Source organism: Doryrhamphus excisus, linkage group LG17 (genome assembly GCF_037039965.1).
Source record: "Doryrhamphus excisus strain RoL-2023G ecotype Guam linkage group LG17, RoL_Dexc_Guam_v1.1, whole genome shotgun sequence".
Classification (NCBI taxonomy): Eukaryota; Metazoa; Chordata; class Actinopteri; order Syngnathiformes; family Syngnathidae; genus Doryrhamphus; species Doryrhamphus excisus.
Window position 1 is genome coordinate 5,351,763 of NC_136373.1, and position 27,987 is coordinate 5,379,749.

Here is a 27,987-nt window from a genome sequence, read left to right on the forward strand (position 1 = left end):
TAACTGTAATTTTAGTCACCTGCTACATGGAAAAGATTTCAAAACATTTCTTCATTTACAGGAAAAAATGGAGGATTTACTAATTTTAACCGCAAGCAATTAAAATAAAAGCCTCTCGCGTTCCCCCAGGGGGCCCGCCCCACTATTTTAACATACACTGTACTTTATTTTTGTCAGTCATCCTTTCCTTTCGAAATGTCGCATACGAATGACGTCACGAGCAATGCACGCATGCACAGTGCCGCTCGAACGCTGACGCAAGATATAGCTCCTGCTTGTGTGTGTGTGGGAACCCACCAAGAAACAGAAAAGTAGACTCTTTTATCACTTCTTCCAACAAACATGTCCGGAGACGAGGTAATTTATCCTGCTTATATTCCTTTTCAGTAGTTTAGTAGTTGACATATTTATCGGGGGGGTGGGGAAAACTGTGCGGACTAGAAAGGAGGATGACTTTGGGCCTCCCGGTCCGCCAGTAGCGGGTCTCACATGGCTGATGCCAAGCTAGCAACGACGCGATAACTCGAAAAGAATACGACATAATGTAATTTATTATTATATCATACGCTACAGTTTTATGTTAATTTTTAGTATGTCAGGATGTCTAAATATGAGATGTCAACGCCAATGGGGAGTTAAAACCGAAGGGGAGGCTAGCAGCTAGGTTAGCTAGCATTAGCTCCCTTGTGATATCCTAGTAGTGTTCCAGTGTTAGCATCATAAATGAAGAAAACGAACAAATAACAACAATGAAAGTGCTTTTCTTATATCGTCATTAAAGCTACAGTAAAAATGTAACTAGCACTTTCATTGAAGAGATCCCTATTTTAAAGATGTTTCCACAGCGACCACACCTGATCTAATCCAGTACTCTTATTTAGTAAAACATTTCAGATTTTTATCAGATTAAATGTTAAGATAATTTAAATAAAATAATGGAATTACGAGACAATAGCGGTAATCCCAAGAATAAAGGGTAATTTTGAAGTCATAAAATAACCTTAATTAAATTGTAATAAGATAAGATATGCCTTTATTCGTCCCTCCGTGGGGAAACTTGCATTGCACAGCAGCAAGAGTACAGAATCAGTTAAGCAGTACAAAATACACAATATAGAAAAATAAACAATATAAACAACCCGAGTATTAACAAAATCAACAGTTTTCCCAGAGTTATATACAATACAGTATGTAGATAATATGAAACAAGATGAGATATATGACCAGTCTATACACTGAGATCTTGCTAGTGAGTTAATATGAGGCATTATGGAAATACTTCATAGAACTTAATACAGTAAACCTCGGATATATCAGATTCAATTGTTCCCACTGGTTTTGTCCGATATAAGCGAAATCCGTTATATGCGTATACCGGAAAATGTCCGTTTTACGCATATATCAGATTTATATCCGGTATATGCGTAAATCAGATTTTATCCGTTATAAAAAAAGCACTTCCTTGACTATGTTTCCAATGTACCTGGACTGGGCAATGAAAAGAGACGTAAGGTAATGAGAATTTAACATTATTGGACTCTGAGCTTAACAAATTGTTAATGAAGCTAGGCCCTGTTACGCCCGTCAGGCCTACGTTATTTCCAATAGTGAGGTATTGACGTCACTCACTTTTATATTTGTCCTAAATCTGGAGCCAGGAGAAAGACACGATGCGGCCATCCGATATATGCGAGGGAAATTGGAAAAAATCCGTTATAAAAAATCTGATATATGCAATTAATTTTTATTGGAAATGCATTACAGAAAAATTGGTTCTTTTTTATCTGTCCGTTGTGAGTGAATTTCCTATATATCCAAGGTTTACTGTATATTGCATTTAGAGCCTTAATATTGCACATGGAGGTTGATCAGATATAATATTACAAGAAAAGCAGTTACTTATGCTTATTTAATACATTTAGAATAATACAAAAAATAAAAATACCAAGAATTAAGATGTGATGTGAAAATTTGTGATTACTTGATGACATTAAACAAGTAATTATGGCAGACTAAAGTTGGAATATTTCAAGAAAAAGCTGCCACTTTATAATAATAATAATTATACAAATAAATGACATGGCAGTTTTACAACTTTAAAGTTGTAGTGTTACTAGAATAAACATACATTACCAAATATTTGGAGGGGAGTCACAGTGCATCCATTTATAGCGTCCCATATTTCTTAGTGATGTACTATGTATGTGAAACACTTTTTGGAATAAAAAAAAAAAACTACTAACCACCAGCTAAAAATGTCACTTGATGTGTATTGTTTGGGAAATCTGTACGACTCTAAACCGTACTAAAAAATCCACTTATGAGTACATGTACGGTTACACTCCTAATGTTGTAATAATGAAAAAGTCACTTTTTCAAAACTACTACAATTGGCCGTCATACTGAGAAAGTGGATGTCCAGTGCAGCCATTGTGTGGAAAAGCTTTGTCCCCATCCTGTGTTATTCTTTCCATTCAAGGCCGGTGTGTGCAGTGTTGCCAAAAGCCAGGCACCAATAGCACCGGCGTTAGCTGCATCATTAGCATATTCCTCACTTAAGGGTCAAACGAGTGAGAAGATGATTCCTTATTACTTCTCACCCTCAGATGATTTTCGACCCCAACATGACCAAGAAAAAGAAAAAGAAGAAGAAGCCTTTCATGCTGGATGAGGAAGGAGGAGACGGGGTGGGAGGAGAGGAGGTGAAAGAGGTGGAGGTGAAAGAGATTGAACCAGAGGCCGGCGACGACAAGGACCTGGACTTGGATGAAGAGGATGTCAGAAAGAAAGGTTCTAAACTTGTTTACGTTCACGCCCATCAAGGCTGGCTGACGTCGACATATGCGGTTGTCGACATAACCAAAAGCGCTTGCTTATTTACTTGTGACTTTTATCCGATATAAAACGTAACACTCTTTTTGCACATATTTTTATTGACATTCTTCTGCTGCGGTTATGTTATGAATATCGAAGTTGACTGAAGCGAGCACTTTTTTAGAATTAAAAAAAACATGGTGGACTGGGAATTGACAAGTACATAAATTACTATGTTATATTATTATTATTTTATTATTATTATGTTATTATAGTACATAAGTACAATATATTTTGTGATTAGTATGTCATCTGGAATTGTGTTTTTTTTTTTTCATCTCTTAGAATCATCTGACGACTTGAATGACCTCAACTTCTTCAACCAGAAGAAGAAGAAGAAGAAACCCAAGAAAGTCTTTGACAATGACGTCGAGGAGGGGATGAAAGTCCGTCTTTTTTTTTTTTTCTTCTTCCATATGAGCACTTCCTGTCTTCAGAACATTGAACTTTTTACGGTCTTCCTGTTTCATTTAAACCAGGAGCTGAAAATTGAAGGGGAACAGAGCGACTTGCTGGAGGAGGACAACCTGGATCTGATGCTTCCCGCCAAGAAGAAAAAGGCCAAAAAAGTCGATTTTGATGGAGAACCTTTGGAGAAGGACGACGGTAATTAACACCCCCCCCCCCCCAATGAACTAAACATGTCCAAACTGAAATTCATCTCTTACGAGTAGATGATGGATGAGTTAGCTTAGTTTAGCAGAGCATGCTAGTGCAACTGCATCAGCCATGTTGTGTTTTACTGCTTTGTAATGTAACCAAACTAAATGTCTACTCCCCAAAACTGCTATAAAAACATAAGATTATTATTATTTTTTAAATTCATCTACCAAAAGCACCATCATGTAGTCCAGAGGTAGGGAACCTATGGCTCGGGAGCCAGGTAGGGCTCTTTTGATGACTGTATCTGGCTCTCAAGCATTTCTTACCACAATAAAAATGTATTTTTGCTAACATTTTAAAGTAAACCATCACAGAAATGACTGTTAAAAATAATATTAAAAACTTTTTTATGCATTTTAATTCGTCCATCTATTTTCTACTGCAATACGGCCAACCATATCCATCTTTCCTGATATTTTCCAGGTCAAACACCAAAACTCGATTATTACTACCTCGGTCATTGAGATGTCAACATGTAAATATAAACTTTTCTCCTTTAGTCAAATAGTCACCTAGCTAAAGCTGCAGAACCAAGCCTTCTGGCAAAGATGGCCAAAAGAATGAAATATACCGAGTATGGTGCAAAACTATGCAGCAGCAGAAGTTGTATTAATGGCAACAAGCATTTGATTTATTATTAGACACTGCGCTGCTCACGAAAGTGTGCTGGCCACACCCCATTGGCATGCGGTAGTGTGCCTGGTCTACACAATTAGAGCCCATTATATCTAAAACTGTTGGTCTTACATAAAAATGCACACATTTTATTGCATTCAATGTTTAAAAAAATGTATATGGCTCTCACAGATACACATTTTAAAATATCTGGCCTTCATGGCTCTCTTAGCCAAAAAGGTTCCCGACCCCTGATGTAGTCCATCACACCCAAGAAAATACCTTTTTTTTTTTTTTTTGTGATGTAATTGTAATAAGTGTATCATCATGTTTTTGCAGTACTGGAGGATGACGAGGGCAAAAACAACGACGGCATTTCATTCAGCTCCAGCACAGGACCAGCATGGGCGGGCTCTGAACGAGACTACACATATGACGAGGTAACGATCACACAGACGCCCGATATCCATCTGATATCTTACACACTTATATTTTTAGTGTGGAATGTTAGCAATTAGCAAAGGAAATGCAGCGTCGTCAACCTCTTGTGTCGTTTTGCCCCCATCTCAGCTCCTAAACAGAGTCTTCAACATCATGAGGGAAAAGAACCCCGACATGGTGGCCGGAGAGAAGAGGAAGTTTGTCATGAAGCCCCCTCAGGTGGTGCGAGTGGGAACCAAGAAAACCTCCTTTGTCAACTTCACAGACATCTGCAAACTGTGAGCCAGCCCTCTGTGATTGACATTGATTGACATTTACTGTATTGACCTCTGTGTATTATTATATCATACGTACAGCTTGCATCGTCAGCCTAAGCATCTCCTTGCCTTCCTATTGGCTGAGTTGGGGACAAGGTCAGTTTCTACGTTTTTATATTTTTCACCTATTTTGTCAATTGTAATAGTACCTCACAACAAAAGTACATTATTATCTCGTTTGCTTCCATTCAGCGGTTCCATCGACGGAAATAACCAGCTTGTGATCAAAGGAAGATTTCAACAGAAACAGATAGAAAATGTCTTGAGAAGATATATCAGTAAGTATAGTTATTTTTATGTTAGTTATATTTATATTTCATGGAGGGGGGTATGTGACGTAATGGTCACAAGAGACGACCACTGCTTTAAGCTTAGCATGCGAGCAAGCTAACTCTTCCAATTCATTCATTCATTTTCTACCGCTTATCTTCATGAGGGTCGCAGGGGTGCTGGAGCCTATCCCAGCTGTCTTCTGGCGAGAGGCAGGGTACACCCTGGACTGGTTGCCAGCCAATCACAGGGCACATATAGACAAACAACCATTCACACTCACATTCATACCTATGGACAATTTGGAGTCGCCAATTAACCTAGCATGTTTTTGGAATGTGGGAGGAAACCGGAGTACCCGGAGAAAACCCACGCATGCACGGGGAGAACATGCAAACTTCACACAGAGATGACCGAAAGTGGAATTGAACTTGGGTTTCCTAGCTGTGAGACCATGCATGCCAGCCACTCCTCCACCGTGCAGCCTTCATGATACTATTATTCATTCATTTTCTACCGCTTTTCCTCACAAGGGTCGCTGGGGGTGCTGGAGCCTATCCCAGCTGTTTTCTGGTGAGAGGCGGGGTACACCCTGGACTGGTGGCCAGCCAATCACAGGGCACATATAGACAAACAACCATTCACACTCACATTCATACCTATGGACAATTTGGAGTCGCCAATTAACCTAGCATGTTTTTGGAATGTGGGAGGAAACCGGAGTACCCGGAGAAAAACGGGGAGAACATGCAAACTCCACACAGAGATGACCGAGGGTGGAATTGAACTTGGGTGTCCTAGCTGTGAGGCCATGCGTGCCAACCACTCTTTCACCGTGCAGCCTTTATGATACTATTATTCATTAATTTTCTACCGTTTCTCCTCACGAGGGTCGCGGGGGTGCTGGAGCCTATCCCAGTTGTCTTCGGGCGAGAGGCGGGGTACACCCTGGACTGGTGGCCAGCCAATCACAGGGCACATATAGACAAACAACCATTCACATTCACATTCATACCTATGGACAATTTGGAGTCGCTAATTAACCTAGCATGTTTTTGGAATGAAACCGGAGTCCCCAGGAATGCGCCGGGAGAACATGCAAACTCCACACAGAGATGGCCGAGGGTGGAATTGAACCCTAGCTGTGAGGTCTGCGCGCTAACCACTCGACCGCCGTGCAGCCTGCTTCCAATTTATTCCATAATGAATTTCAATACTAACTCACAAGAACTGTTTTGGTCTTAATTTCTATCTATAGCGACCTTGCACCTCCATGTTTTATATTCACCTGGATTTGTGTCCCCTGCAGAGGAATACGTCACATGTCACACCTGCCGCTCCCCCGAGACCATCCTGCAGAAGGACACCCGCCTCTATTTCCTGCAATGCGAGACGTGCCACTCGCGCTGCTCTGTTGCTAGCATCAAGACTGGCTTCCAGGCCGTGACGGGCAAGAGGGCGCAACTGCGCGCGAAAGCCAACTGAAAGGCGCCCCCATCCTCTCCCCCCAGCCACAAACACACCTTCCCATCTTCTGGTTCTCCCCCCCATCATCTCCTCAGAAGGGAGTTCAAGGCTATGGCAGGGGAATCTTCCTCCATTTTCAAAAAGGACTTAATGCATTCAATCGCGGGTGGATTTGGCTTGTTTCAGTTGCGTTGGCCGTTGCAAAATGGCCACCATCAGCATTGTTTGATGCATTTGGATTATTTGAAACCTCTACTTTTTTTTTCTTTTTTTTTTTTGCTGTAATTGTTGATTCCTGCAATTAAAATCTGATTTATCAAAGCTTCAATCTTCAATGTTCTTTTCGCTTACACTTTTCTTGCAGATAGCATGGGTGTTAAAACATCTCCCAAATCTCTGCTTGTATGCGGTTTCAGAATGTTGTTTGTCTGTACAGAAACTACAACTTAATTTCAATTTTAAAATGATTAGTTGAACAAAGTCAGTGTATTACAAGGGTTCATTATGTTATACACGGTTTTTATAAACAAAAATGTAAATATTTAGGATACTTCAAGAAGATATATACATATATACAGGATACATAAATGGCAACCGACACCACAATGATAGTTTAAATTGTAATATTTTTTTGGGGGGGTGAAGGGATAATATAAACTTTTATTATATTTAACTACAACTTATTTAGCTATCGAAAGTCTCTCTAGAGAGCTTTAAATGTGAAATATTGATGCCGGAAGTGAGTTCTGTAGTTGGCTCGGTTCGCGCCTTTGGGGACCTCAGTTTAAGATGACGTCACAGCTACAGTTTTTTTTTCTTTTACTGCCGAGTTCACATTCACAGCCTAGCGAGCGAGCGACATTCGATAACTTTTTGAACGCTTCAATAGCGACGACAGAATGCCCCGTATTTACATAGGACGACTCGGATACCATGTCCGCGAAAAGGACATCCAGCGGTTCTTCGGTGGATTTGGAAAGCTGATGGAAATTGATTTAAAAAATGGGTGAGTTTCTGGCGTGTTCGTTTACTGCTAGCTTAGCTACTTCGCTTCAATGTTAACCGACATGTCCGACATTCTTTTATTATTTCAGCAATTATACAATTATTATTTTTTTTCCGTGTGTGAAATTGTGCGACACATACTGTCTCAAGTATACATTCGCTTGCGTAACTTAAATGCTACATATCAACGGTTAAACGCCGCATGGCCAATATGGCGCCTGGTGTGTTTGCTTCCATGCTAACGCTAGCTAACATCGGTTCCACATGGATGCTCCGTGTTTCTACACGCGCGTGGCCTTGCTATCTAACAATGACACGTCTTCCCCTTTTTCAACAGATATGGTTTCGTGGAGTTCGAAGACAACCGGGACGCAGACGACGCCGTGTACGAGCTGAACGGCAAGGAACTGTGCGGCGAGCGGGTGATCGTCGAGCATGCCCGCGGACCGCGTCGGGATCGAGACAGCTACAGTGGGGGTCAGTGGGGGAATGGGCGCATTGCAACAAGTCTCCCTTTCCCTTTTGGGGAGCCTTGTCCATTGTGGGCTTCATACAGTTTTACTGTTTATGTAATATTTTCATGTTTGTTTAATGTAGACTCCACACAAATTACAGAGGGTGTGTGTGTATATAAGTAATAACTTCCTGCTTTAAGATGTCCTTTTACCCTTAACAGAAAATATTGTCTTTCAGAGTTTAAGTTTCATAATAGTGTTAGCGTTTTCAATATTCAATTACAGTATATTTTTAATAATAGTTTTGCTTTGGATGGTACAGTGGAACCTTAAGGGTCACAAATGATCTGGTTGATCAAAAATACCCCATCATTGCGTGGCTTTAACGGGGTTGTTCTTAGATTAAAATGGCCACTGACATTCGAGTACCTGTCACCAGCAGATTGCAACAGAGATACAGGGAGACTGATAGTTTGATTTTTTTTTTAAGTCGGCTGTAATAGTAATGGGTGATAGAAACTATATCAATCGATTATATAGATTCTTCCAATGATAAGAAAAAAATGCGAAAACGTAAACAAGCGGAGTTGTTTACATTATATACAAGATCAAATGCTGTCATTGTGAGGAGAAGGAACATTTGTGCGTGGAAATATTTACTCGGCATAGGTAGATGGATAGATAGACTTCCTTTATGGTCATTGCACAATAACACAGCAGTGAAATTGCCAAAGGAATGTCGTTGCCTGGCTCCCGTATAATAAAAAAAAATAATTATAATAATAATGTGAGAATAAATAGATGGCACTCAGTAGTGGCACAAAGTCGTTATAAACACAGAACAATCCCCTTCTGACCTTGGCGATAAACTCCGACGGAAGTTGGCCGAATCTCCTCTTCCAGATCCTTAATGCAAGCTAGCAGGGTTAGCTTGTATGGTCGTGTGTGCGCGTGCGACTCGGCCTTGACGTTGGAAAAAATACGGGAAGCACATTTTAATTTTTGAACGTGGCTCATCTTAGCCGTACACACACACACGGAACATACTTCTGAAGAGCGCCGTTTGCCCGTGTCTGCTTAAATATAATAAGTGCGTCATGCAAAATAATATCCATATGCAGTCGTTGCATCGTTGTTAGAGGTGTATCGCAATGACGGCACTCTAAGCTAGCTAAAATTATGGAATGGAATGGCCTTTATTGCCATTATACAAGATGTACAACAAGATTTTAAAAAAAGTATATAAAAGTAGAGTAAAAAAGACAATTTAACAAGATATATACAAGATATCCAAAATATACACATAGTATTGCACAGGAGCATATGCAGGAGCAGACATATTGCAGATATATTAATTTTAGTGCAATGATAAATTTACTCGTTTTTTTGTTAATGCACAGAAAAGGCAAACAAATGTCTATATTGATATCAACTATATGGTTGATTTTGATATCATGTTTAAACAAATATGGATATTTAAAAAATATCGATATATCGCCCAGCCCTAACCTGTAAAAATTGCAGTGCATTTTAGTTTAATACTCAAATTTCACCCAAAGGTCAAATATCCCTAACTTAATGTAAATAAGATAAGATATGCCCTTATTCGTCCCTCAGTGGGGGAATTTGCAATATATGTTTATGTATATTTATGTAATATAATATGTAATATAAATGTAACATAACGTAAATATTATTATTGGTAAACGTATTAGTCAATGATGTTAGTATGACTATAAAGAGGGTTTTTTTTTATAAAGAGGATCAGTTGTACACTTGTATGGTAAAAAAAATATTGTCTTTAAAAAAAAAACTTTATTTTTTGTCTTTGTGGTTCACAGGTAATCAAGCAGTTAAAATTGTTTTTCAAAATTGGCTTGGAATTGGCACCAAAAGCGAATAATTAATGTCCCTTAGCAGCAAGTCTCCTTGTATTAAGAACAACTTCTTACCGATGTTGGCTTCATTGCTTCACATATTGTACTAAGCAGCCAGGACAGAGGCCATGAAGCACCCTCATTGCTATTAGTTTAGTTTCCGGTTCTGTGGTCACACACATGACACGTTTCCTGTAATTTTACAACCCTTTTAGGTTCCACTGTATTTGCATGCCCCGTAGGACCTATTCATTATTTGTTTTAACTTTTGTCTTGTGTGGTGCTCATCCGTATGAGCAGTTTTTTTTTTTTTTTGCTTTGGCTCATCAACTACACTTCACCTGCAAGTTGTTGCACCTCCCTGCTGCTCACACACCACCCTTTTTGTCACGCTTGTTTTCTCATTGTTTGGGAGGGACAACAACTTGTTAGTAAGCACACCCAAGAAGGAAGTACAGGGACTATTTGCATAATGTGTGCTATTGTGGACTTTTTTAATTCTAAGTTAATGACACCATTTGACGATCCAGTTGTTGTAGCTCACCACCTGTCACTTAAGCCACACCAGGGTCATTTTAATTCATTCATCTGTGGTAGATTAATATTTTCATGTGATGTGTATTTTAAACGTTGGCATTAACATATATATATATATATAATATATATTTTTATATTCAATATTAACAAAGTCCTTGATGTTTCAATTTGAAAGAGTCCAGTTGCGGGCTGAGGCCGAGTCCATTGAGGCTAAAGATGACTGGCTAAGATGACTGCCTGTCCCGTTTGGCCTTGGCTTTCACCTTTACAATGTGTGTGTGACCTTTGCCCCCCCCCCTTGATCCTTGGCTGACCTAACCGGAAGCCATGATGACAGCAGCCTTTTGCCAATAGACCAGGGGTGATGGTGAGGATTGCCATTGGTTTCTATGTTGACAGCAAATACACGTGGAGTGGCTCTAGTCAAACAATAATAATAATACTTAAATTAACATTGTGAGTAAACTGGAAAACTAAATCACTTCATCTCAACCAAATATGACCTTGACACGAAACTCCTATATGGATGCCTCCTGTCTGTGTGTGTTACAGGGTTTTGGAGGTCTTGAAAGAACATCACTGTCCTTTTTTTGTTTATGCAGCTAAAGCAAAATACCATATACCGCAGTAAGCAAAGCTTTGTATTGCCAGGGAAAGCTGCAGTGGTGTTCTTTGCAGCAGACATCTACCATCTACCTCCATATGTACAAAGACAGTGCTCTCAAGTCCCTTGTCATTAATTATGGCACCAGGGCAGCCCCCTTCTCCCATTTAAATGCACACTTAATTGTACCCCCATATCTGGCAAGGCACTACTCTTATTTTGTAAACTTGGCCAATTAAGATTTTTTTTTTAATGCCACGGCGATGTTTCTTACGATGTGCACGTGCTGTTGGTTTTAAAGGTAGCGGTTACAGCCGGAGCCGCACCGGCAGGGACAAGTACGGACCCCCGGTTCGTACAGAATACCGTCTGATTGTGGAGAACTTGTCCAGTCGCTGCAGTTGGCAGGACCTCAAGGTATGTATTAGCTTGTCGCTTCTACGTGTAAATGTTGCAGTTATAACCGGAGTGTTATTTCCATCTGATGTCCAAACAGATCAATACATGATATACAGATACTGCATACGAGAAATGAAAAAGCCGTAGTCAAGGCAACATGTTAAAAAGCTTATGGCAATGGTCACATTTTAATGAAATAGTAGTTTAACAAACTTGGAGAATACTTCTTTAGTACAGTTCTTAATGCATAGCAGCCATGAAGCAATATGATTTGTACTTTATATAAATGTATATTTTACATACTTCTTTTAGGGCTCACTTCCAAATGCGCAAACCTCATCTGAAACTTTGGCATCGCGGACTTGGTCTCGAGTTAGTGCGCCACAGACTTGATTCATTTATTTGTTTGTAGTTGGGAAGCACTTTGGGCATGTGACCAATCACAGCGGAGTGGGCGTGTTCGGAAGCAGGCAGTGAATAAATTAAGACCGTTTCGACGGGAAGCATGACGAGATCCAAAGGAAATCCAAGGAGATACAGCTGGAATGGGTGCATATTCTGCTGAATCAAAAGTTTTTTGGTGCGGGTTATTGTGTGTGGCTGCTCTATAGGAGTCCACAACTCAATACAAAGGGTCGAAAAATGAGCATAATATGTGGCCTTTAACATTGTTTTCAAATAAAAACATTCCAAGAAGGGGCAGGCCGCCACGATCCAATACATGTAGCATAAATCCTGCATTATACTGTATATGTAATTTTTCTACTCTAATTTCGAGTAAATGGAAAGTAAAGCAACACAGCAGCAACTGAACCAATGTTGTAGTAGCTGAATATCAAAATTAATTATGCAAAACGAAAGCGGCTTCACTTGTATCGTGTTCTCCAGGATTTCATGCGCCAGGCCGGCGAGGTCACCTACGCCGATGCCCACAAGGAGCGCGCAAACGAGGGCGTGATCGAGTTCCGCAGCCACTCGGACCTGAAGCGTGCCATTGACAAGCTGGACGGCACCGACATCAACGGAAGAAAGATCCGTCTGGTGGAGGACCGGCCTCGTAGGCAAAGGTCCTACTCTGGCAGCCGCTCCAGGTGGGACTGCACCATCCGCTAACGCTTCCTTTGTAATTGTCGCTGGCGCTAATGTGATGTCTTTTTGCAGATCTCGTAGTCGCAGGCGTTCCCGCAGTAGGAGCCACAGGAGCAGAAGCTCCAGAAGTCGATCCGGATCCAAATCTAGGTGAGAGAAAACAAAATATTTTAATTGAAGGAAGTACTGAAGCACTAAAAAAAAAAGTGCATGCACTGTGCGGCTCGGCTGATTTTGAGTGGTAATTTGGTCCGGCGCACCACCGGACCAAATTACAACTGCATGGGCCACCTTGCGCTGCGCCACAAAATCAGAGCCCTTGAAAGCTGCAGGCACAGCGCCAGAGGAACGCGATAGGTTGGCGTACCCCTGGGGGATTTGGATTACTGATTTCCGCAACGTTCCCCGAAATTTTTGGCGAACGCAAAACGAACGGTATTTGGTGTTGATTTTTTTTACATTGTTAGATTTGTCCTAAATCATACTTATACTTGCAGGTCTGGTTCCCGTAGCAACAAGCGCTCTAATCGCTCCAGGTCGGATAGGAAGTCTCGCTCCAAGTCCGGAGACAGCAAGTCACGCTCTCGGAACCGCAAGTCCGCCTCACGGTCCAAGTCCAAATCTTGCTCTCGCAGATCCGGCTCCCAATCTCCTCAGCGCAAATCAAAGTCCCGCTCGAAGAGTCGCTCCAAGGCGAAGTCGGAGCGAGACTCGCGCAGCAGGTCCAAGGAGAAGGTCGACGCGAAGTCTCGCAGCCGTTCGGCCTCGCCGATGGAAAATGGTAACGGCGAGCGCCAGGCCAAGTCCGCGTCCCGCTCCCCATCACCACGGGAGGCCGAGCATCGGTCCCCATCCAGAGAACGGCAGTCAGCCTCCCGCTCCAGGTCTCGCTCCAGATCTAGATCCGCTTCTCAGGATTAGCACACCCGAGCTTCCATCTCTGGCTGTACATACTGAGCAGTGTTTACTTCCTGGCCTCTGCTTCCTGGATTTGTCTGTGAATCAACTTTTTGCTTTTCCTGTTGCTGTAGTTTAACAGCAACAGTGGCTTGGCCCGATGCGCCTCATGGGTATCTTGAACAACTAAGAAATGAGTGTGAACAAAAGCGTTATTTAGCTAACCAGCTGGTTTCTAAAGGAATGTTCACACACACTTGGCAACCTTTTTAAGTTATTTCTCATCACTTCCAGGTTTTTCCTGCTGATTTTCTCGTTATCCCTCATCAGAATACGTTGTTGGGTTTCTTCACAGAAAGCCTGTGTATATACTAGTGGTCTACTCAGAGTTACACTTAACAGTCAACATGCTTTTTTACTCTTTTTGTGTGTGCATTGAATTTTTTTTTTGTTAAGAAATGCAATGCATCTAGCTTGGGAGGACACAAAATAATCCCTATCATTTTTCTGGCAAATTGACTCGAATGTTTTTTTTTTTTTTAATGGTATTCAATTAAAGGTCTTAAAAGTCTTGGTTTGTCTATGACGCTATCATTGCTGCATCACTATGACCTACATCCTGCTAATTACATAACGCGCTTTCATGTATAAAAAAATGATACACTGGAGGCTATTTACTTAAAAAAAAATACAAGTACATGTTTCTGTGAATGTGTGGGGAGAGCACTGATGGATCCAGTTTGGACCGTCACAAAGCGGTGCGGTTCTGTTAGACCTCATCGCTGTTGTAGACTGCTGTTGCTGTGTCGGCGCATGCGCACTTAGAGCCCGGGCGGACGCAGGAAAGCAGAGCTTGGTAAGACCAAAATTTCCACTTAACAAAAATAATCGGCGGTACGCGACCTAACTGAATATTTACTCACTTTTTTTAATCCCACAAGGCGCAGCAGCTTTAAACCATTTTAAAACATTCATTGTGTTTTTTTTCTTGAGGCGGTGGTGAGTCGTTAAGGCTTTATCATGGTTACCATCACCCACTGAATTTTTTTTATATAGCTTGAATTCATGAGAATTGCTCCTTTTTAAAATTGTCTTAATTAGTTTACAATAAACGCTTTACGCCTGTTTCTACACCCAGTTAGAACGAGATAGGGACAATAGTGTATATTTTCCATCAAAATGTAACCGTAATGGGCGTTCTTTTCTCTCCCTTTTTACTCCTTTAATGATTTCTCATACTAGTTTTGAGCCTTAAGGTCGTCATATCCTCCGCCATTTTATATTTAATGTCTCTTATAGTTTTGTGGGTTTGTCAGTTTTCATATATTAATGCGTCACCTTTACTGTTTTTAAAATTCACTAAAGTTATTAGGGTGAAAAAGAGCATTTATAAATAATGACCTCGTATGTAAAGATGAATATCACCATGGGGGGGCTGACATTGATTGTGAGGAGCTTGCATAGTTAATGACCTAATTAATGTATCAATTTGTACAGCTTGCTTACAACCACATGAATAGTACATTCACAATCTCATTATAATATCAAATTATTCAAATACTTTGACCAAATGCGGTTTGACCTTCAAAGGCCACCGTACTTCCTGGTTGTGGCTGCTGCTATTCAAGCTAATACCGCCTATGTTCATAGTTACGTTTTATATAAACATATGTTCGACTGACATAATATATAGAGCTGTGTTCTAAACATACAGTCATTGCATCAAAATGACCACTTGAACTTTATTAAGACTAGCTACATTGTCATTAATAACCTTGTTTGTGATGCTAACTCCTCCAAAGGTGGAGACTAGCTACATTGTCATTAATAAGCTTGTTGGTGATGCTAACTCCTCCAAAGGTGGAATATTAGTAGGATGACTCCACCCATTTTGTGTCTGTGCCGTTTTAACAGAATAGCCATCTGTAAATAGTGTTTCCAGGCAGTATAACAACACTGGATTAATTTTGATTTTGATTATGATTAATTAATTTTCTTGGTGTTTCTTGTGTTGTACCACTCTGAAATTAAAGCACAGGGCCATCACCACCATCGCTGCAATGAGCACCAACATCAACGTGAAAGTTCAGCCCCCGGAGCCCGACAGTGCCCCAACGGTTCCACCCTCTTTGCCCGCTGAAGCCATTCTTCTCTGTGGGACGGAGACCATGGTCAAAAAGGCTCGGACTCAGCCGCCCACCACTGCGGCTCTACTCCTACCAGGTGATGCATTCTGAAGGACTTGTTATCAACACGTTTCCATTGGCAGAAGTATTGGGTCCTATTTTGCATACTTGCTAAATCATTGTCAATGCTGAAAACACCACAAAAAACAAACACAACATAAGTCGCATTATATAAGTCTATTATATTCCATAGTCTCCACTTTGCTGCAGCAGCCCTCAATCTCATTCAAATTTATACTATGTTTTTTTTTTTTTACAGCTCCTCTTCCAGGCCATCAAAAAGTGGACCTGGCGACACCGACTGTGGCAATAGGAGACCCGAGTAAAGGAGGCAGGGCTGGTGAGGCAGCCCCGCCCACTTTGACAGCACAGGTGGGCGGGGCTTGTAGCATCGTTCATGTACTGGAATGGAAGGAAGGAATGGCCATCTTGCCTGGGAGCAACCTTAAGGTGATTGTCATGCAGCTTACTGATTTTAGGGGGTCAAGTGGTTAGCGTGCAGACCTTACAGCTAGGAGACCTGGGTTCAATTTCACCCTCGGCCATCTCTGTGTGGAGTTTGCATGTTCTCGCCGTGCATGCGTGGGTTTTCTCCGGGTACTCCGGTTTCCTCCCACATTCCAAAAACATGCTAGGTTAATTGGCGACTCCAAATTGTCCATAGGTATGAATGTGAGTGTGAATGGTTGTTTGTCTATATGTGCCCTGTGATTGGCTAGCCACCAGTCCAGGGTGTACCCCGCCTCAGCTGGGATAGGCTCCAGCATACCCTTAGCGACCCTAGTGATGATAAGCAGTAGAAAATGGATTTCTAATTAAACATATTTAGACTATTACTTGCATGGCGGTCGAGTGGTTAGCGCGCAGACCTCACAGCTAGGAGACCCGGGTTCAATTCCACCCGTGGCCCTCTCTGTGTGGCGTTTGCATGTTCTCCCCATGCACGCATGGGTTTTTTTCTCCGGGTACTCCGGTTTCCTCCCACATTCCAAAAACATGCTAGGTTAATTGGCGAGGTATGAATGTGAGTGTGAATGGTTGTTTGTCTATATGTGCCCTGTGATTGGCTGGCCACCAGTCCAGGGTGTACCTTTCGCCCGAAGACAGCTGGGATAGGCTCCAGCACCCTCCGCGACCCTCGTGAGGATAAGAGGCAGAAAATGAATAAATGAATGAATGAGACTATTAATTGTAACTTACAAACATGTATTATTATGAAGTGTCATAGTTTTCAATACATGGTTTCATATATATACTATGTGTGTGTGTGTAGTTTTGTGTGAGTGACGTTGGAGCACTGAGCACGCTGATCACTCCATCGACCCCGAGCTCCACCAACGAAGCTCCAGCAGGGACCTCGGGTGCAGACACATTGGGAAAGCCTGGTAAGAGTCATTACAAAGTGTTGTAACTTTGTTAGTTCCAGTTAGTTCCATTTGTCTTGTTGTGTTATTATTATTTTCAGATGTGACAACTCCATTGGTCTCAGTGAGAGGTGTGGAACCAGAGAGTTTACTTCAGGTCAAATCTGAGGTGCCACAGAACCGTGATGCTGGAACTCAGAAGATCTACCCAGAGGAGCTCCGCAGAGAGCCCATGGTGGACAAGTATGTCCATTCATGTCAGTCAATCACTACTTTAACAGGAGTTTTTTCTCGCCTTGCTTATGTGGGTTTACTCGTGTTAAGTGCCTTGACATAACATCTGTTGCGAATTGGCGCTACAGAAATATACTTGACTTGACGTCTTAAAGTGGTCCCCCAGGAGGAGCGTCGGAGTGGAGAAGGTGCCGGCGGGAGGCAGGGTCTCCTCCTTAAACGTTGAGCAGATGAAGCCCATGAGGAAGAGGAAGAAGAAGGAGTATCTCAGTCCCTCTGATGAAGACTCCGACATGGAGGGCACGGTAGGAATTCAATGTCCCTCATATAGACAGTATCTAACAAATCAATAGTGTTTAGAGTTGCCACTCCATCATCTTCACCCTCAGCTTCTTCAGCAGACACTTGTCATATTGGATGTGAGTTCGGGCTCCTTATCATATTAGACATATTAGACATATTAGACATATTAGACATATTAGACATATTAGACATTCATTTTCTACCGCTTTTTCCTCACGAGGGTCGCGGGGGATGCTGGAGCCTATCCCAGCTGTCTATGGGCGAGAGGCGGGGTACACCCTGGACTGGTGGCCAGCCAATCACAGGGCACATATAGACAAACAACCATTCACACTCACATTCATACCTATGGACAATTTGGAGTCGCCAATTAACCTAGCATGTTTTTGGAATGTGGGAGGAAACCGGAGTACCCGGAGAAAACCCACACATGCACGTGGAGAACATGCAAACTCCACACAGAGACCCTCCACCGAGGGTGGAACTGAACCCTGGTCTCCTAGCTGTGAGGTCTGCGCGCTAACCACTAGACCGCCGTGCTGCCCCCATATTAGACATATTAAACTATCATGTGGTCCAGTCCAGTGACAATGCCACATATATGTATACTGGAATTCATGTTTCCCCTCCATGAACCTCAACTTTCCAGTGCTGGCAGCACTCATGCACGCTACCACCACACATGATTTTAGGCAAGCATGGTACTCACTTGTGTTGCCAGTTAATTAGACAATCATGGCTGACTACTGACTACTCTACACTGACTACCTTAAAGAATATCCAAGTTTGTCCCCTAAGAAGATATTATATGACTAACTTCATTAGTACAAAATTAAAGTAGTCCTGGCTTGAAAATGTCATTACAAACTGGTCTGTTTTTTTTATTTTTTTTTTAGGATGACAAAATGGAAGATTCCAAGACAGATGTCAGACACACCAGAGGAGGTAAGGTTTCTATTTGTATGTTCACAACAGTTTGGTATTTTGTTTATTAGTTTCATTCATTCATTCATTTTCTACCGCTTATCCTCATGAGGGTCACGGGGGGTTGCTGGAGGCTATCCCAGCTGTCTTTGGGCGAGAGGCGGGCCAGCCAATCACAGGGCACATATAGACAAACAACCATTCACACTCACATTCATACCTATGGACAATTTGGAGTCGCCAATTAACCTAGCATGTTTTTGGAATGTGGGAGGAAATCGAAAAACATGCAAATTCCACACAGAGATGGCCGAGGGTGGGATTGAACTCGGGTCTCCTAGCTGTGAGGCCTGCACACTAATCACTCGGTCACCGTGCAGCCCCGTCACAAACATCTGCCATGAAAACACCATGCAATGCTAATGTTCACTCATTGGCAAATACAAAGAGAAATAATCAGTCGCAGGTATGCTGGAGCCTATCCCAGCTGTCTTCGGACGAGAGGCGGGGTACACCCTGGACTGGTGGCCAGCCAGCCAATCACAGGGCACATATAGACAAACAACCATTCACACTCACATTCATACCTATGGACAATTTGGAGTCGCCAATTAACCTAGCATGTTTTTGGAATGTGGGAGGAAACCGGAGTACCCGGAGAAAACCCACGCATGCACGGGAAGAACATGCAAACTCCACACAGAGATGGCCGAGGATGGAATTGAACTCGGGTCTACTTGCTGTGAGGTCTGCGCGCTAACCACTCGTCAGACGTGCAGCCCTGCTTATCAGTTTGTGTTATTTAAATACTTTGTGAGTGTAACAATTGAAATCAATCAACAAGTCATAATAATATTTAATCCTTCAAGTAAACCATAACATACCACACCAAGATAGATTATCTGGCGTTTTCTTCAACATGACATGTGTTCTATTACATTCCATGAATAAAAACAAATGTGCAGAATCAAGCAGGGCCGAGAGCGGGTCGTCAACGTTTGAGGCTGACTGCACGGAGCACCAAGCAGACGACCATATTTAGACATCTGTCTTGATCTGACATCACACTCACAAAAAAAACTGCTGTGATGAGCATGTCGTAATTGGACCACTTTGGCTTGAAGGTGGAGACATGAAGACGGAGCAGTGGACATGGACACAATATCTGGAGGAAACAAAATCAATCGCTGCTCCAGACATGCTGTTCCAAGAGGTACATTTTTATTTTCATATGGTCTCACTTGGAGCATGATTTTATTTAGATAGAAAATGAATTAATCTGCTGTAGTTGTTTTTTAATAGTAATGGTAATGGTTTAATTTCATTTGAACATGCATCAGATTACAATTGAATGCATCACATAATCAGTTCACAGTTCCACATGTCCAAAAGGAGTAGGAAGAAGCAAAGCTTATTAAATCCTACCCCTCCATCTGGTACTTTTACAATCAGTAACTGTTACATTTGTTCACTTCCTGCTTTCCTAATATAATTTAAGTTGTGTTTTTTTTTTTTTTTTTTGTACTTTATTTTACTTTTATTTAATTTTTTGTCACGTACCGAAGTAGGAGGTGATATGAGCATCCAATGACATAATGGGTACCATAGTAAGTGTCAATATAGTGATATATATAGCACATCATGACTGGTTCAAGACTCTTCATCCTTGTATTTAGCAAACATCAACTGCTTGTATTGTTTCTTGAATTCGCTCATCGCTGTGCATTGTTTGAGGGTTTGATTGAGCTGTTTGAATTCTGCCTAGCAACTAGTCACCTTGAAAAAAAGACGAGTAGCACATTCAGTAAGATCGACCATTGACTATTGTTACGCAGACCCAGAGGGCACCCACGGTGAAGAATGGCTTCAAGCAGGGGATGAAGTTGGAAGGGATTGACCCTCAGCATCCGTCCATGTACTTTGTTCTTACCGTGGCCGAGGTGAGATGTGGAGACTGTCAGGAACGGAATACTCTGTTCTGAATGTACACTATGTGCAGCAGAGAGACATCACATAAGACCTTTCACTTGGAACAAAGGCACCATGAGTCACGTTTCTGTCTCCTGGCTGAGACGGCCAGCCTCCTTGCCAATGACTTGTTGAAACCGGATGAGACCAATACAATACAAATAGTTAACAGTTAAGACTTACAAGGAAAAGGAACTCAGTTTCACTTTAAAGACTGCTTGGACTCTCTAGACCTTGGCTGGTGGGCTGACCTTTCTCTCCAGTGCTGGCATTAAAACTACTTGGATCTACTCTACTTAATATTACATTGTTAACATCACTTAAGACTCTTGGGGATCTATTTTTGTAGAGCATTATGCGTGACGGGTTTGGTCTGGCATCAGATGTTATGGGACAATTCACTGAAATTCACTGTGCGCCTGCCAGTCAATTTACCACTACGCAGGGTGCGCTTCGCCTGCACCAAGAAAAGACCAAGTCAGAGCTGGCGATCTTTCAGAACACATTTGGCGTGCTGTTTTGTCACAAAATTGTCATGACGGCAATGTGGCAATGTGTGCACCTCCCATGGTGCGCCGTTTTGGCGCAGCCCAGTCTACCAAATTGGCTGCGCACAGTGAAATTAACCACTGTGTGAGGTGCGCCATGAAATTCGAGTCCTTAGCATTATTTCACAGCTAAAACAATTTGGGTGGAAGGCAGATGTGAACAATACTGAAAGGTAAAGATCTTAGCGCTGATCTATAGCCGCCTGCAGGTGTGCGGCTACCGTCTGCGCCTCCATTTTGACGGCTACTCTGACTGCCACGACTTCTGGGTGAATGCCAACTCGCCCGATGTGCACCCTTCAGGCTGGTGTGAGAGCACAGGTCACAAACTGAACACTCCTAAAGGTCAGAGGGCACAATGCACCGTTATAATTGAATATGATACTAAATATGTAATTGCCACTTCACACCACTGCAGGTTGTAAAGAAGAAGAGTTTACATGGACAAACTACCTTAGAATGACTAAAGCACAAGTGGCTCCCAAAGAGGTCTTTGCCAGTCCTGGAAGGGTAATCCTTACAGCTTTTTATTTACATTCTGAGGTCAACTGATGGACGCAAATATTGGGATTAAGAAATTGTGTCTTGTTCTCTCTGACAGGTCGACGTAAAGTGTGGCTTCGATATAGGCATGAAACTGGAAGCCGTCGACCGCATGAACCCCTCCCTTATCTGCGTGGCGACTATCACTGATGCAGTGGACGCCCGCTTCCTGGTCCATTTTGATAACTGGGATGACACCTACGACTACTGGTCAGGCCTAATTTTGATCATTTAACATCACTTAACATTTGAGCATGGCTGCACGGCGGTCGAGTGGTTAGCGCACAGACCTCACAGCTCGGAGACTAGGGTTCAATTCCACCCTCGGGCATCTCTGTGTGGAGTTTGCATGTTCTCCCTGTTTTTCTCCGGGTACTCCGATTTCCTCCCACATTCCAAAAACATGCTAGGTTAATTGGCGACTCCAAATTGTCCATAGGTATGAATGTGAGTGTGAATGGTTGTTTGTGTATATGTGCCCTGTGATTGGCTGGCGACCACTCCAGGGTGTACCCCGCTTCTCGCCTGAAGACAGCTAGGATAGGCTCCAGCACCCCCGCGACCCTTGTGAGGATAAGCAGTAGAAAATGAATGAATGAATGAACATTTGAGCATTTTTGTTTTTTTACAGTTTGATACATTTTTGACATGTTAACTATGTTGGCATACAAGTATTAAAAATAAGGTGATTTCTTTGTTATCATTAAATGTGTAGGTGTGATGCCACCAGTCCATACATTCACCCCATTGGTTGGTGCCAGGAGAGAAACCTGCCCCTAACACCCCCTCAAGGTAACATCTATTTCTCTTCTTCGGGGGTATTATGTGAAAGTGGCTCTACCACTGCACCGCTGCACGGTGGGAGAGTGGTTGGCACGCAGGCTAGGGGACGCGAGTTCAATTCCACCCTCTGCCATCTCTGTGTGGAGTTTGCATGTTCTCCAATAGGGATGAATGTGAGTGTGAATAGTTATTTGTCTATATGTGCCCTGTGATTGGCTGGCCACCAGTCTAGGGTGTATACCTCGCCCCCGCAACCCTCGTGAGGATAAGCGGTAGAAAATGAATGAATGAATGAATGAATGGCTCTACCAAACCAAGCTTTGTGCTCAAAACCTAAATTCCCCAAATAAAGCTAAATGCTACTGCAAATCTGGTTCTCGGCTTTGTGCTCAGTGCGTGTTGACATAAAAGATGAGATGAGTTTACCCCAAGTTACCATGGCGATACAGCTGCTTTAAAACAGAGCTACCATCAAGGAACAGGCAAGTTTGGCTGGCATAATACCCCCTTAATCTCTATACCGCCTTTTTGTCATATATAAGACACTGTTTTATGTTACTAATATGGGAATTATGATTTCTTTTATCACTAGACTACCCTGACCAGGGAGAGTTCTCCTGGTCCCGCTACATGAATGAGACTGGTTCTAAGGCAGTGGAAGCCGAGGCTTTTAAAATGGTCAGAACAATTGTTGTTGTTGTTGTTAATAATAATAATATTTACTATTTATGTTGTTGTTGTCAACATACAGCGTCCGGCCCACAGCTTCCTGCCTCACATGAAACTGGAGGCTGTGGACAAGAGAAGTCCTGGTCTCATTCGTGTGGCAACAGTAGAGGAAGTGGAGACTCACCGGATCAAAGTATTGTGTGTGTTTGTGTGTGTGTGCATTGTTTTAGCAACCAGCCATGTGTGTTCCTCCCTTAGATCCACTATGATGGCTGGAGTCATGTATATGATGAGTGGATAGACTCGGATCACCCTGACATCCACCCAGCTGGCTGGTGTGAGGCCACCGGTCACCCACTCAAAGCTCCCCCCCAGGACACCAAAACACATCAGCCACACAGTAATTACAGACTTTTATTATTCATTGGAAAGAAGTTGGGCGGCACGGCGGCCTAGTGGTTAGCGCGCAGACCTCACAGCTAGGAGACCAGGGTTCAATTCCACCCTCGGTGGAGGGTCTCTGTGTGGAGTTTGCATGTTCTCGACGTGCATGCGTGGGTTTTCTCCGGGTACTCTGGTTTCCTCCCACATTCCAAAAACATGCTAGGTTAATTGGCGACTCCAAATTGTCCATAGGTATGAATGTGAGTGTGAATGGTTGTTTGTCTATATGTGCCTTGTGATTGGCTGGGATAGGCTCCAGCACCCTCGTGAGGAAAAAGCGGTAGAAAATGAATGAATGAATGAATGGAAAGAAGTTGTTAGCTATCACAGCATACTATATAACAACCTCCAACGTACCATTAACATTCAAAGTGTAAAAATAAGTTAACCACTTGAATCTGTGAAGTAAGTTCAACACAATCCATTCCAGGATGAATGGATTCTAGGATCCATTCTACTGGTCAGTTTTCAGCCATCCAGGTTTATTTTACTTAATTTTTTCAATGCACTCAGGTCCGAGGGACCCCCCGATTCCGGCCCAGTCCACTTACCCTCCATCCGTTCCATGTAAGCCCATCAGCCACACAAGAACCACCAAGTACAGTTTTCACAACAGGTCGACCCGCTTTCTCTGCGTTCATCTCGTTTTGACCCTTGAAGTCAACACATTTTAAATAAAATATTCATCTTCTTTAAAAAAAAAACAGGAAGTGCCCGACTCCGGGCTGTGACGGTTCAGGCCATGTGACGGGTCGCTTCACGGCCCACCACTGCGTGTCAGGGTGTCCGCTGGCTGAGCGCAATCAAGGCAGACTGAAGGCCGAGCTGTCCGACTCCGAGAGCAAAAGGAGCCTCTTTTTCGGACAAAGGACCAAGAAGGCGCATTACCGTGGCAGGTAAAGGTGCGTGTGTGTGTGTTTGCGTGAATGTTGTTGCTGTTATATTTATTTATATTTACCTACATCTTTGTTTTTCAGAATTGGCCGTCCACCCAAATATAGGAAGAACCAGCAGAGAGACTATCAGAGTGAGTAGATAGTACTTTTATTCATCTGGTATATCATACTCAGACAATAAGGGGGACAGCTAGGAAACCCGGGTTCAATTCCACCCTCGGCCACCTCTGTGTGGAGTTTGCATGTTCTCCCCGTGCATGCGTGGGTTTTCTCCGGGTACTCCGGTTTCCTCCCACATTCCAAAAACATGCTAGGTTAATTGGCGACTCCAAATTGTCCATAGGTATGAATGTGAGTGTGAGTGGTTGTTTGTCTATATGTGCCCTGTGATTGGCTGGCCACCAGTCCAGGGTGTACCCCGCCTCTCGCCCGAAGACAACTGGGATAGGCTCCAGCACCCTCGTGACCCTTGTGAGGAAAAAGCGGTACAAAATGAATGAATGTATTGAGTTGCGGACTCCTATAGAGCAGCTACACACAATAACCCAAACATAAAGCATTCGAGATCTTCCAGAATCTGCACCTATTCCAGCTGTATTTCCAAAACGGTTTGTTTCAATTTATTCAACCCACGGCCCGCCTCCGGGCACGTTCACTCCACTGTGATTGATCCCACTCAGCTTATACAGCTAATAGGTTGTACAGCTTGTACTCGGGCATGCCCATATAAGGAACTCTCTGAAACCCAGATTTCAGAGCCATCTCAAACTTCTTTCAAGGCTCACTTCCAAATGTGCAAACCTCATTATCTGAAACTTTGGCATTACAACACTCTAACTACATTTATAGGTCAGAAAAGTGGACGTTTTCGGACTGATGGCTGACAAGTGTTGATGGCCAGTAAAAGTTGCATGTGTGTGTTCTTTCTTGCCAGACATGTCATCCGAGTGCGTCTATCCGTCGTTGTTTGTGTCGGCGCTGACTGCTCCGTCCGATCGTGCTTTGTCTCTGTGCTGGGAGCAACACTGTAAACTACTTCCTGGTGTCCAGGGCATCCCAGCCAGTCAGGTGGCAGCTTGGAGCGTGGAGGAGGTGACATTCTAAACAAACTCATTTTTTTATTTACTTTTTTTTTTATTTTGGACTTTTGGACTTCTGACACTTTATTATTATTATTATTATTATTATTATTATTATTATTATTATTATTATTATTATTATTATTATTATTATTATTATTATTATTATTATTATTATTATTATTATTATTATTATTATTATTATTATTATTATTATTATTATTATTATCATTATTATCATTATTATCATTATTATCATTATTATCATTATTTATCATGAACTGATTATGTGATGCATTCAGTTGTAATCTGATGCATGTTCAATTAAATAAAACCATTACTAGTATTATTATTATTATCATTATTGATTATTATTGTAACTGTTATTGTTGTTATTATTATTATATTACTATAATTATAATAATAATAATAATATCATTATCATCATTTATTATTATTATTATTGTTATTATTATTATCATATAGCATTGTTGTTTTTTGCCCTCTAGGTCTTCACCTTTGTGCAGAATCTAATTGGCTGTGAGGATCAGGCTCGTCTCTTTAAAGAAGAGGTAATCCACGTTATTTGTTGCCCTTTAGTGGCCATACTTGTCATTACAACCCGATAGGTGATATTATTATTTTATATTTTTTATAGTATATTATTAATTAACCAACAGGGACTCGGCTTATCACCAATGTTTTTTCCCCTCTGTGGCTTAAAAGTCAATTCAAGCTTACATCAGTAGGGGGAGCCCTAACGTTTCATATGCATCCAAATTACTACAATATAACAATTTTAACTTTAATTTAATGATGTTTGTATTTAATTATAAATATTTCTACTTAGAAATGAGTTGTACATCGGACAACCATTTTGTGATATTATTCATGTTGATATGGTTATGTTTTGCTATACTTGGCATTAGTGTTAGCAAAGCCTTCTCTGCTGGCCTAAACACGACTTACATTTACATCTTTATTCTAGTATTTCTTTCATTTCTCAGATGATTGACGGCGAAGCCTTTTTGCTGCTGACCCAAACGGACATCGTGAAGATCATGAGCATCAAGCTAGGCCCCGCCCTCAAGATCTCCAACGCTATTCTCATGTTCAAGAGCACAGATGAGGCTCTTAAATGAGCCTCGCTCGCGATGCGAGTCATCCATGTGCCAATGGTTCATTTTTCGTTTGTGTTCTTCGCGTCCTGTGCCCCATTAAAAAATGTAGAGCGGAAGAACAAGTGTATCGGAACACCTGTCAACATAACATACACTTGCAGGAAGTGACCATAATTCAGTATTATCAGCAAATGTTGACTTAAAGTGAATTTCATGTGACAGTTAAAAAAAGATCAACTTGAGTTGGATCTGATTTGATGTACAAAAAAAAAAAAAAAAAGATGAGGGAAAAGTAAGAAAAAAGACTTAATGCAATAGACTAGACAGGCCAGTGAAGGAGCTCTCTCAAGCTTCTGAGTTTGTGCAATAATTTATAACTATAAAAGTTACTGTAAAAGAGGATTTTAAAAATTGAGGGTTTTTTGTGCCAAAATTAAATACAAAATGTGAAATAATTTCGTAATTGCCGACTAAATTGTGAAAAAAATAATAATATTGAACCTATTTATTATTCTATTTAACAAATTAAAAATTTAAACATTTGATTTAACTAAACATTTTAATCTTTTTAAATGATTTAATATAATTGTTAAACTATTTATAAACAACATATAATATTTTTTTAATGATATCATTTTTATTATTTTTATTTTGTGGCCTTGCAAGCATGGAAAACTAATTCAAGAGCTGCAGCATCATGCAAAAAATAATTACAATTAAAATAATAATGAAACAATTGAGAAATTGGTATATTTCATATTTTAAAATGTCTAAAAATTTGCATATTTTTGTTTCTATTGAATTGATAAAGGCAAAACTGCTTGTGTAATAATGAATAATCACCCAATCAAAGATGCGATGGGCCAATCTTGATGAAAAACGCCATATTTTTGTTTTTTTTATTTTTGCATTTTAAAAAATTATTATTCGCCTTCTTGTTTGTCCCGCGTCAGCCCAACACAATTCTCTTAATTTTTCTATGCGACCAATTTAATTTGTGGATGCATACAATGGCACATTACGAGAGCACAACTGTGAAGCGAAGCCCCAAACCAGGAGTGTTAAATGACTATCAACAACTTGACATGACGACTACAAGTCAAGCGTGTGTCGTGTTTATGCATGATGTTGGATTTCTGATATTATTGCAGCTTCACTGGAATGTCTTAAGGGCTTATGGCTGTGTGTGTGTATGTGTGTGTATGTGTGTGTGTGTGTGTGTGTATGTAAAGATCATGTTAAATCATTCCAATAAACATGCAAAGTTGACTTTTTCCTTTTGTTTTTGTTTTTTTTTTTAGGCTTGACACGCTTGTACGCCCTCATACGGAGTGAAATGTACCGCAGTGAGTTGCACTATTGACTATAAACTTTCTTTGCATACAACCTGTCCTCCTATTGACGATATTGTCACC

At 41.5% G+C, this 27,987-nt stretch overlaps 3 protein-coding genes across 4 annotated transcripts; all 3 read left to right on the forward strand.

Annotated features, from left to right (window-relative positions):
* Nucleotides 1-226: 226 nt before the first annotated feature.
* On the forward strand, nucleotides 227-6,975 carry eif2s2 (eukaryotic translation initiation factor 2, subunit 2 beta). The gene is made up of 9 exons (XM_058083309.2): nucleotides 227-357; nucleotides 2,607-2,790; nucleotides 3,160-3,260; nucleotides 3,354-3,480; nucleotides 4,492-4,592; nucleotides 4,723-4,871; nucleotides 4,950-5,006; nucleotides 5,103-5,188; nucleotides 6,490-6,975. The coding sequence occupies exons 1-9, from the start codon at nucleotides 343-345 to the stop codon at nucleotides 6,663-6,665; spliced, it is 996 nt and encodes a 331-aa protein (XP_057939292.2). The 5' UTR covers nucleotides 227-342; the 3' UTR covers nucleotides 6,666-6,975.
* A 484-nt stretch (nucleotides 6,976-7,459) lies between these two features.
* LOC131137336 (serine/arginine-rich splicing factor 6-like) lies at nucleotides 7,460-14,081 on the forward strand. The gene is made up of 6 exons (XM_058085168.2): nucleotides 7,460-7,653; nucleotides 7,990-8,129; nucleotides 11,427-11,542; nucleotides 12,413-12,615; nucleotides 12,686-12,763; nucleotides 13,111-14,081. The coding sequence occupies exons 1-6, from the start codon at nucleotides 7,547-7,549 to the stop codon at nucleotides 13,532-13,534; spliced, it is 1,068 nt and encodes a 355-aa protein (XP_057941151.2). The 5' UTR covers nucleotides 7,460-7,546; the 3' UTR covers nucleotides 13,535-14,081.
* Nucleotides 14,082-14,202: 121 nt separating this feature from the next.
* Nucleotides 14,203-27,846, forward strand: l3mbtl1 (L3MBTL histone methyl-lysine binding protein 1). Of its 2 annotated transcripts, XM_078798318.1 has the most exons (22): nucleotides 14,203-14,366; nucleotides 15,544-15,733; nucleotides 15,956-16,146; nucleotides 16,970-17,081; nucleotides 17,162-17,303; nucleotides 17,461-17,599; nucleotides 18,494-18,542; nucleotides 19,646-19,734; nucleotides 20,357-20,461; nucleotides 21,247-21,382; nucleotides 21,456-21,547; nucleotides 21,639-21,790; nucleotides 22,296-22,372; nucleotides 22,956-23,041; nucleotides 23,115-23,225; nucleotides 23,291-23,432; nucleotides 23,990-24,092; nucleotides 24,184-24,372; nucleotides 24,454-24,503; nucleotides 25,307-25,464; nucleotides 25,961-26,023; nucleotides 26,459-27,846. In XM_078798318.1, exons 2-22 carry the CDS (start codon nucleotides 15,571-15,573, stop codon nucleotides 26,591-26,593), a joined length of 2,484 nt encoding a protein of 827 aa, XP_078654444.1. In that variant the 5' UTR covers nucleotides 14,203-14,366; nucleotides 15,544-15,570; the 3' UTR covers nucleotides 26,594-27,846. The 2 variants fall into 2 exon arrangements, 1 of the variants encoding a protein (XP_078654444.1); XR_013630233.1 differs by lacking the exons at nucleotides 25,961-26,023; nucleotides 26,459-27,846 and having other exon boundaries at nucleotides 24,184-24,378; nucleotides 25,307-25,397.
* The last annotated feature ends 141 nt before the right edge of the window (nucleotides 27,847-27,987 follow it).

What these genes read in the sequence shown, in the direction of transcription:
- LOC131137336 (XM_058085168.2), top strand. Translation starts at nt 7,547, where the DNA reads ATGCCCCGTATTTACATAGGACGACTCGGATACCATGTCCGCGAAAAG. An exon ending in GAAATTGATTTAAAAAATGG is followed by an intron (nt 7,654 to 7,989) that starts GTGAGTTTCTGG and finishes CTTTTTCAACAG; the next exon opens with ATATGGTTTCGTGGAGTTCG. An exon ending in CGATCCGGATCCAAATCTAG is followed by an intron (nt 12,764 to 13,110) that starts GTGAGAGAAAAC and finishes TTATACTTGCAG; the next exon opens with GTCTGGTTCCCGTAGCAACA.
- eif2s2 (XM_058083309.2), top strand. An exon ending in GAGACTACACATATGACGAG is followed by an intron (nt 4,593 to 4,722) that starts GTAACGATCACA and finishes CCCCCATCTCAG; the next exon opens with CTCCTAAACAGAGTCTTCAA. An exon ending in TTCACAGACATCTGCAAACT is followed by an intron (nt 4,872 to 4,949) that starts GTGAGCCAGCCC and finishes TCATACGTACAG; the next exon opens with CTTGCATCGTCAGCCTAAGC.
- l3mbtl1 (XM_078798318.1), top strand. Translation starts at nt 15,571, where the DNA reads ATGAGCACCAACATCAACGTGAAAGTTCAGCCCCCGGAGCCCGACAGT. An exon ending in AGACACATTGGGAAAGCCTG is followed by an intron (nt 17,082 to 17,161) that starts GTAAGAGTCATT and finishes TATTATTTTCAG; the next exon opens with ATGTGACAACTCCATTGGTC. An exon ending in AAGTACAGTTTTCACAACAG is followed by an intron (nt 24,093 to 24,183) that starts GTCGACCCGCTT and finishes AAAAAAAAACAG; the next exon opens with GAAGTGCCCGACTCCGGGCT.